At 44.3% G+C, this 10,000-nt stretch overlaps 1 protein-coding gene across 1 annotated transcript in view; it reads right to left on the bottom strand.

Annotated features, from left to right (window-relative positions):
• Positions 1–10,000, bottom strand: part of LOC118379205 (NACHT and WD repeat domain-containing protein 2) — a 96,593-nt gene that overhangs the window by 59,139 nt on the left and 27,454 nt on the right. The window contains exon 4 of the mRNA XM_052459289.1: positions 7,388–7,476. Coding sequence (XP_052315249.1) covers positions 7,388–7,476 — 89 coding nt within the window. The remainder of the gene's footprint in view (positions 1–7,387; positions 7,477–10,000) is intronic.

Consider the following 10,000-nt stretch of genomic DNA (forward strand, 5'->3'; position numbering starts at 1 on the left):
ATGTATGCACACATGACTGTAAGTCGCTTTGGATAAAAGCGTCTGCTAAATGGCATATATTTATTATATTATATATTAGAATTCAGTTTGAGTCGTCAGGCAAATGCACTTGACTACCTGCATCAGATGTCTTCTTGCTGGTCTGGAAAACAGCACACCCTATTGTAATGTTTTCCTGAGAAGAGGCCTTGTGATTTACTTAGGTGTCTATCAATGACAACCCTAGTAGTTTAAACAAAAAAACACACCCAACGCTTCAGGACACTCAATGTTTAGTACTTTCAAAGGGGGGTGAGCTGTTGACTATCAAACCATACAGTCTCAGCAGGTCATTTGCATGAAGTCATGCTGGTAGCGCTTCGGGAACCGTTTCCGAGGTCACTCGGCCCCACAAAGCATCACGTCGGATATCAAAGGCAAAAGCTTGACAAATCATCCAAGAACAATCTCAGAAAAATCGGACCGCGTCTTTACTCCAGGGGCTCTCCTGGATTTGTTTAACAAACATCTTTTGATAAAAATCTCTCTGCGCAGTGCCACACCAGCCATTTGCAATGTAAATGATCCCAGATCAGTGAGAGCCATGGGGAAAATGGGGCTAATTCATTCAGGGTAGGGAGAAGCAACAAAGGCAAGAGGGACACGCGCACGCGCACGCACGCACGCACGCACGCACGCACGCACGCACGCACGCACGCGCACACACACACACACACACACACACACACACACACACACACACACACACACACACACACACACACACACACACACACACACACACACACACACACACACACACACACACACACACACACACAGTCTTATCAAAGAGAGATATCCTGCAGCATTCACCATCCATCCTTATCTCTACTGCCCTTCTGTCTGCCTTAAAGAGACAGGGCCCCTGTGTTCAGCTCGCTCGTGGGACCCTTCAAGGCATGTTGCTGAGTTTGCGTCTGCTTTCATCATTGGGCCAGACAAGACAAAGATTTAAATAATATTAAACCTCTTTTCGATCAATATTGAAAGCCTGGGTTGAGGGGATAGCCCTCAGTTTTGCCGGCAATTGCTAATAACCCATCAGCAACCACCTGACGAGATGTGATAAAGTGACAATCTGAGGGCTGCACCCGACCCTAACCTGCTAATGTAGAACAAGCGCTGTAGGCTACAGTCAGAGAGTGCGTAACGATATTTTGACAGGGAGTGCATTTTTTTGTTGTTGTTGCCTAATTTGGATGTTTCTGCTTATTATTTCCGACATTCCGGTAGGCTATTTGATGGTCAACTTGTCTATAATTAGGCTGGGATTGATCTGAGATACAAATGTACAAATCAGGCTGAGATACAACCTCCGTGATACAACCTCCTATAGCTCATCTATCAGAGGCTGAGATACAACCTCCTATAAGCTCATCTATCAGGCTGAGTAGGCTGATATACAACCTCCTGTAGCCCATCTATCAGAGGCTCAACCTCCTATAACTCATCTATCAGGCTGAGATACAACCTCCTAGCTCATCTATCAGCTGAGATCATAGCTCATCAGAGGCTGAGATACAACCTCCTATAGCTCATCTATCAGGCTGAGATACAACCTCCTATAGCTCATCTATCAGGCTGAGATACAACCTCCTATAGCTCATCTATCAGAGGCTGAGATACAACCTCCTATAGCTCATCTATCAGGCTGAGATACAACCTCCTATAGCTCATCTATCAGGCTGAGATACAACCTCCTATAGCTCATCTATCAGGCTGAGATACAACCTCCTATAGCTCATCTATCAGGCTGAGATACAACCTCCTATAGCTCATCTATCAGAGGCTGAGATACAACCTCCTATAGCTCATCTATCAGGCTGAGATACAACCTCCTATAGCTCATCTATCAGAGGCTGAGATACAACCTCCTATAGCTCATCTATCAGGCTGAGATACAACCTCCTATAGCTCATCTATCAGGCTGAGATACAACCTCCTATAGCTCATCTATCAGAGGCTGAGATACAACCTCCTATAGCTCATCTATCAGGCTGAGATACAACCTCCTATAGCTCATCTATCAGGCTGAGATACAACCTCCTATAGCTCATCTATCAGAGGCTGAGATACAACCTCCTATAGCTCATCTATCAGGCTGAGATACAACCTCCTATAGCTCATCTATCAGAGGCTGAGATACAACCTCCTATAGCTCATCTATCAGAGGCTGAGATACAACCTCCTATAGCTCATCTATCAGGCTGAGATACACCTCCTATAGCTCATCTATCTATCAGAGGCTGAGATACAACCTCCTATAACCTCCTATAGCTCATCTATCAGAGGCTGAGATACAACCTCCTATAGCTCATCTATCAGGCTGAGATACAACCTCCTATAGCTCATCTATCAGGCTGAGATACAACCTCCTATAGCTCATCTATCAGAGGCTGAGATACAACCTCCTATAGCTCATCGATCAGGCTGAGATACAACCTCCTATAGCTGAGAAACAACCTCCTATAGCTCATCTATCAGAGGCTGAGATACAACCTCCTATAGCTCATCTATCAGGCTGAGATACAACCTCCTGTAGCTCATCTATCAGGCTGAGATACAACCTCCTATAGCTCATCTATCAGGCTGAGATACAACCTCCTATAGCTCATCTATCATCTGAGATACAACCTCCTATAGCTCATCTATGAGCTGAGATACAACCTCCTATAGCTCATCTATCAGGCTGAGATACAACCTCCTATAGCTCATCTATCAGGCTGAGATACAACCTCCTATAGCTCATCTATCAGAGGCTGAGATACAACCTCCTATAGCTCATCTATCAGAGGCTGAGATACAACCTCCTATAGCTCATCTATCAGAGGCTGAGATACAACCTCCTATAGCTCATCTATCAGAGGCTGAGATACAACCTCCTATAGCTCATCTATCAGAGGCTGAGATACAACCTCCTATAGCTCATCTATCAGGCTGAGATACAACCTCCTATAGCTCATCTATCAGAGGCTGAGATACAACCTCCTATAGCTCATCTATCAGAGGCTGAGATACAACCTCCTATAGCTCATCTATCAGGCTGAGATACAACCTCCTATAGCTCATCTATCAGAGGCTGAGATACAACCTCCTATAGCTCATCTATCAGAGGCTGAGATACAACCTCCTATAGCTCATCTATCAGAGGCTGAGATACAACCTCCTATAGCCCATCTATCAGAGGCTGAGGTACAATCTCCTGTAGCCCATCGATCAGAGGCTGAGATACAACCTCCTATAGCTCATCTATCAGAGGCTGAGGTACAACCTTCTGTTGCCAAGGAGACAATAAAGTTAAGTATTCTAATTCTGTCACTATCAATTGATTAAGCTACTTGTACTTTCTGTACAACAGAATATGTTTAAACCCAGAAAGCTTTTAGGGAAACTCTTCTCTTGTTGGGGTAAACCACGGAGGAAGAGCAGTTAAAGTCTGCTCTGTCTGGGGTGAAAAGGTAGGCCTACTCTGTCTGGGATGGATACAACTCTCCTAAAGGTAGCTCCTATCTGTCTGAGATACAACCTCCTGTCTGGGATGGAAAGGCTGAGGCCTCCTCTGTCTGGGAGGTGATACAAGGTAGGCCTATCTGTCTGGGGTGCTCAAAGGTAGGCCTACTCTGTCAGGGGTGTAAACCTCCTATAGCTCCTATCTGTCTGGAATGGAAAGGTAGGCCTACTCTGTCTGGGATGGAAAGGTAGGCCTACTCTGTCTGGGATGGAAAGGTAGGCCTAGCTCTGTCAGGGAGATACAACCTGTAAAGCTAGGCCTATAGCTCTCTGTCAGGGGTGATAAAGGTAGGCTCATCTGTCTGGGATACAAAGGTAGGCCTACTCTGTCTGGGGTGCCCATCTATCAAGGTAGGCCAATCTCCTGTCTGGGGTGGATACAACCTCCTATAGCTCATCTATCAGAGGCTGAGGCCTTCTGTTCTGTCTGGGGTGTAAAGGTAGGCCTACTCTGTCTGGGGTGTTTAAAGGCTTTTAGGGCCTTCTCTGTCTGGGGTAAACCACGGAGGAAAGGTAGGCCTACTCTGTCTGGGATGGAAAGGTAGGCCTACTCTGTCTGGGGTGTAAAGGTAGGGCCTACTCTGTCTGGGATGTAAAGGTAGGGCCTACTCTGTCTGGGGTGTAAAGGTAGGTCCTACCCTGTCTGGGGTGGAAAGGTAGGCCTACTCTGTCTGGGGTGTAAAGGTAGGCCTACTCTGTCTGGGGTGTAAAGGTAGGCCTACCCTGTCTGGGGTGGAAAGGTAGGCCTACTCTGTCTGGGGTGGAAAGGTAGGCCTACTCTGTCTGGGGTGGAAAGGTAGGCCTACTCTGTCTGGGGTGTAAAGGTAGGGCCTACTCTGTCTGGGGTGGAAAGGTAGGCCTACTCTGTCTGGGGTGGAAAGGTAGGCCTACTCGGTCTGGGGTGGAAAGGTAGGGCCTACTCTGTCTGGGGTGGAAAGGTAGGCCTACTCTGTCTGGGGTGGAAAGATAGGCCTAACTTTTGAAAGTACCATGCTCAGATTCCTAATGACATGTCAGATTGAATTATGTGCAAACAGTGACATTTTTGTTGAAAACAAGACACACTTATTTGGCATTGAAACATTAGGATAAGACGAGCACATAGACTTATCTCTCTGTCCGTTCTTAGCCTGTAATTCCAGTCATTTGTGTGCTATTAAAAAAAGATTCTGCTAATATGTAAAATTATGTAAAATTGCATGAAATGTTTATAAAAGGCTATTTCTTTTCGGACCTGCTTTGATTATAAAGGAGATCTTTCCACCTCTACTCTTGTCCACAGTGGTCTGCTGACCCACGACCTTCTGGCCTCCACCACTTGTGCGCTTTCAACATTCCTGCGTTGCCATGTAAATGCTTACAGGACGAAGACCCGTTTTCTAAAACTGCATGTCTAAGGCTCCGGTCTGTCCGTGAAGTGACAGTTTTATTGTGGGTATATAGGGAGGGTCAAACATTTTAAACGTTCAGGGAGGATTTAGGGAAAATATATTGTGCTGAAACGAGGGACTTCCATTTTCATTTCAGAGAGATCCAATTTCCTCCATGCAACCCTTATTATAAATAATGTTAACTCCCTACAAGCAACTTCTCTTCTGTCAATACGTTGCCCTAGAAGAATAAATCATTCCTTGCTCACCAGAATAATGTCATAAATGATAGAATGAATACTTCAATGTAGTTTATGCCGGTAAAGTTTTCTCTGTCATCTCTGCTTTTCTCTGTCATCTCTGCTTCTTTCTGTCATCTCTGCTTCTTTCTGTCATCTCTGCTTCTTTCTGTCATCTCTGCTTCTTTCTGTCATCTCTGCTTCTCTCTGTCATCTCTGCTTCTCTCTGTCATCTCTGCTTCTCTCTGTCATCTCTGCTTCTCTCTGTCATCTCTGCTTCTCTCTGTCATCTCTGCTTCTCTCTGTCATCTCTGCTTCTCTCTGTCATCTCTGCTTCTCTCTGTCATCTCTGCTTATATCTGTCATCTCTGCTTCTCTCTGTCATCTCTGCTTCTCTCTGTCATCTCTGCTTCTCTCTGTCATCTCTGCTTATATCTGTCATCTCTGCTTATCTCTGTCATCTCTGCTTATTTCTGTCATCTCTGCTTATTTCTGTCATCTCTGCTTATTTCTGTCATCTCTGCTTCTTTCTGTCATCTCTGCTTATCTCTGTCATCTCTGCTTCTTTCTGTCATCTCTGCTTCTCTCTTCATCTCTGTCATCTCTGCTTCTCTCTGTCATCTCTGCTTATATCTGTCATCTCTGCTTATCTCTGTCATCTCTGCTTATCTCTGTCATCTCTGCTTCTCTCTGTCATCTCTGCTTCTCTCTGTCATCTCTGCTTATATCTGTCATCTCTGCTTCTCTCTGTCATCTCTGCTTATATCTGTCATCTCTGCTTATCTCTGTCATCTCTGCTTCTCTCTGTCATCTCTGCTTCTCTCTGTCATCTCTGCTTATATCTGTCATCTCTGCTTATCTCTGTCATCTCTGCTTATTTCTGTCATCTCTGCTTATCTCTGTCATCTCTGCTTATTTCTTATTCAATGTAGTTTATACCAGTAAAGTTTTTTCTGTCATCTCTGCTTATTTCTGTCATCTCTGCTTCTTTCTGTCATCTCTGCTTCTTTCTTGGAGCAATTATTATTATTTTTACAATTTTCTGTGCTAAATGTTAGTTTAGTTTGACCAGTAAGCAAATAGAAACTGTGAAAACGACCCACATGTTTCTGATAAGACTTCAGTTCGGCCCAGATGCATATTTTACGTGGTTGAAATACTACAGTGCCTTCTGAAAGTATTCAGACCTCTTGAATTTTTCCACATTTTGTTACTTTACAGCCTTGTTCTAAAATGGATTAAATAAATGCTTTCCCCTCATCAATCTACACACATACCCCATAATGGCATCACAATTCCCCAAAATGACAAAGCAAAAACAGGTTTTGAGTTTTCTTTGAAATACTATACAATTTTATGATGCTGATAAAGGCAAGACCTTTACAGACGGTCCCTAACTGCCCATTTGGATGCTCTCAAGATGCTGAAAGGAAGAAATCATATTTTTCCACTCCTGTTCCTGAGTCAAAAATGTACATTTCATCTATAATTTTACTGCAAGAAATGCTTAATTCCGCAGGAGTTAATAAGGACTATGTGAGAGGTTGTAGACCTTCAGTCAGTGTCCAGATTTCAGTTTCCATTTTAACCCATCTGAACAGTAGGCTACAGTTCCCTTAAGGTGCCGTAGGCCTATTTGAAGTCCCCCATCTTGATTGTTAAATTCGTATAGCGCCTCACAATCATCACACATAAAAATAGCCACCGGCATCCTCTTTTACCCCTTAAAATCCTTCCCAAACATTACTGTTCTGACCCTCCCTCCTCTTTATTTTCAAATCTCCATTCCACTGCCTTCCTCCTATTGGATTAAACTCTAACATTGCATCAGTGGATCAATGTTAACTTTTTCTGCGAGTTCCCAAAAGCATTTTTGCAGTTGGCTGTTTCGGTTTGCGTAAAGGTAGGCCCTAAAGCTTCATGGCAGATAGCCTAAAAATAATCAAAGAAAAACCTCAACTTAGCCTATAGATATAAACTGCACAAGACTGATACGTTCATGATTGTTTTTTTCATTCTTCAACTCGAACCGCAACCAACCCCCCCCCCCCTTTCATCCACACAATATTTCATGACCCTAAATCCGCCGCTCTGCGGATAGATCCACAGGGGGGGGGGGGTTGAAGGTTATGAGTTAACCTGAGCATCACTTGGGTATTGTTTATCAGACATCTTTCTTACACTGCAAGACAAGACGAAGAGGAAAAAGGCCCATTTTTATGTTACCTGGAACTCAATCCCATAATTCTCTCTGCAGAAGTCCCGTAGTTTGGGGTAGACATGCTCTTTTAGTGCGTTCCTCTCCGCTTCGGTGTCTGAAAACAAGACGACAGCGAGAACACATTGATTAGTATCAGGGATTGACACATTGATTATGTGTATGAAGTATGATTTACATTTTTTATTTTACCTTTATTTAACTAGGCAAGTCAGTTAAGAAGAAATTCTTATTTACAATGACAGCCTACAATGACGGTTAACTGCCTGTTCAGGAGCAGAACAACAGATTTGTACCTTGTCAGCTCAGGGGTTTGAACTTGCAACCTTCCAATTACTAGTCCAACGCTCTAACCACTAGGCTACCAGTATCAGGGATAACACATTGATAAGTATGAATGAAGTGCTTTCTCACTGTATGATACATACATTCAGTACATGCTGGTCGCAACATTGACCCGGGAAATCACAAATATACACTGAGTGTACAAAACATTAAGAACACCTGCTCTTTCCATAACATAGACTGACCAGGTGAACGCTATGATCCCTTATTGATGTCACTTATTAAATCCTCTTCAGTGTAGATGAAGGGGAGGAGTCAGGTTAAAGATGAAGGGGAGGAGACAGGTTAAAGATGAAGGGGAGGAGTCAGGTTAAAGATGAAGGGGAGGAGACAGGTTAAAGATGAAGGGGAGGAGACGGGTTAAAGATGAAGGGGAGGAGTCAGGTTTAAGATGAAGGGGAGGAGACAGGTTAAAGATGAAGGGGAGGAGTCAGGTTAAAGATGAAGGGACGGAGACGAAATAAAGATGAAGGTGAGGAGACAGGTTAAAGATAAAGGGTGGAGACAGGTTAAAGATGAAGGTGAGGAGACGGGTTAAAGATGAAGGGGAGGAGACGGGTTAAAGATGAAGGGGAGGAGACAGGTTAAAGATGAAGGTGAGGAGACAGGTTAAAGATAAAGGGTGGAGACAGGTTAAAGATGAAGGTGAGGAGACAGGTTAAAGATAAAGGGTGGAGACAGGTTAAAGATGAAGGGGAGGAAACGGGTTAAAGATGAAGGGGAGGAGACAGGTTAAAGATGAAGGGGAGGAGACGGGTTAAAGATAAAGGGTGGAGACAGGTTAAAGATGAAGGGGAGGACACAGGTTAAAGATGAAGGGGAGGAGACGGGTTAAAGATGAAGGGGAGGAGACTGGTTAAAGATGAAGGGGAGGAAACGGGTTAAAGATGAAGGGGAGGAGACAGGTTAAAGTTGAAGGGGAGGAGTCAGGTTAAAGATGAAGGGGAGGAGACAGGTTAAAGATAAAGGGTGGAGACAGGTTAAAGATGAAGGGGAGGAGACAGGTTAAAGAGAAGGGGAGGAGTCAGGTTAAAGATAAAGGGGAGGAGACGAGTTAAAGATGAAGGTGAGGAGACAGGTTAAAGATAAAGGGTGGAGACAGGTTAAAGATGAAGGGGAGGAGACGGGTTAAAGATGAAGGGGAGGAGACGGGTTAAAGATGAAGGGGAGGAGACGGGTTAAAGATAAAGGGTGGAGACAGGTTAAAGATGAAGGGGAGGAGACAGGTTAAAGGGGAGGAGACGGGTTAAAGATGAAGGGGAGGAGACAGGTTAAAGATGAAGGGGAGGAGACAGGTTAAAGATGAAGGGGAGGAGACGGGTTAAAGATGAAGGGGTGGAGACAGGTTAAAGATGAAGGGGAGGAGACGGGTTAAAGATGAAGTAAGTCGCTCTGGATAAGAGCGTCTGCTAAATGACTTAAATGTAAATGTAAATGTAAGGGGAGGAGACAGGTTAAAGATGAAGGGGAGGAGACGGGTTAAAGATGAAGGGGAGGAGCCAGGTTAAAGATGAAGGGGAGGAGTCAGGTTAAAGATGAAGGGGGGGAGACAGGTTAAAGATGAAGGGGAGGAGACGGGTTAAAGATGAAGGGGAGGAGCCAGGTTAAAGATGAAGGGGAGAAGCCAGGTTAAAGATGAAGGGGAGGAGCCAGGTTAAAGATGAAGGGGAGGAGTCAGGTTAAATAAGGATTTTGAAGCTTTGAGACAATTGAGACATGCATTGTGTATGTGTGCCATTCAGAGGGTGAATGTGCAGGACAAAATAAATAAGTGCCTTTGAACGGGGTTTGGTAGTAGGTGCCAGGCGCACCCGGCTTTTTGTCAAGATCTGCAACGCTGCTGGGGTTTTCACACTGTGTATCAAGTTTCCCCGTGTGTATGAAGAATGGTCTACCACATCCAGCCAAATGGACACAACTGTGGGAAGCATGGGAGTCAACATCCCTGTGGAACGCTTTAAACACCTTGTAGATTCCACGCCCCGACGAATTGAGGCTGTTCTGAGAGCAACTGAAGGTGTTCCTAATGTTTTGTACACTCAGTGTAATACCCGTTACATTAAAAGGCTATATCCTTCACTCGGAAAGATGACATCATCATAGCGTGCCAACTTCCCACTTTACAGACCTCAACATCAACAGTAGCTAAATCTGCCAAGAGTGCCATCATTGGCTCTTCGCAAATTATAGTTGTGAGTGTACAAATTGAGACAAAAGAGACAAAAAAATGTCTCATGGCGTCATCTTTCTGAATGAAAAAACACTGAGTGAAATAA

Source organism: Oncorhynchus keta, chromosome 13 (genome assembly GCF_023373465.1).
Source record: "Oncorhynchus keta strain PuntledgeMale-10-30-2019 chromosome 13, Oket_V2, whole genome shotgun sequence".
Lineage (NCBI taxonomy): Eukaryota > Metazoa > Chordata > Actinopteri > Salmoniformes > Salmonidae > Oncorhynchus > Oncorhynchus keta.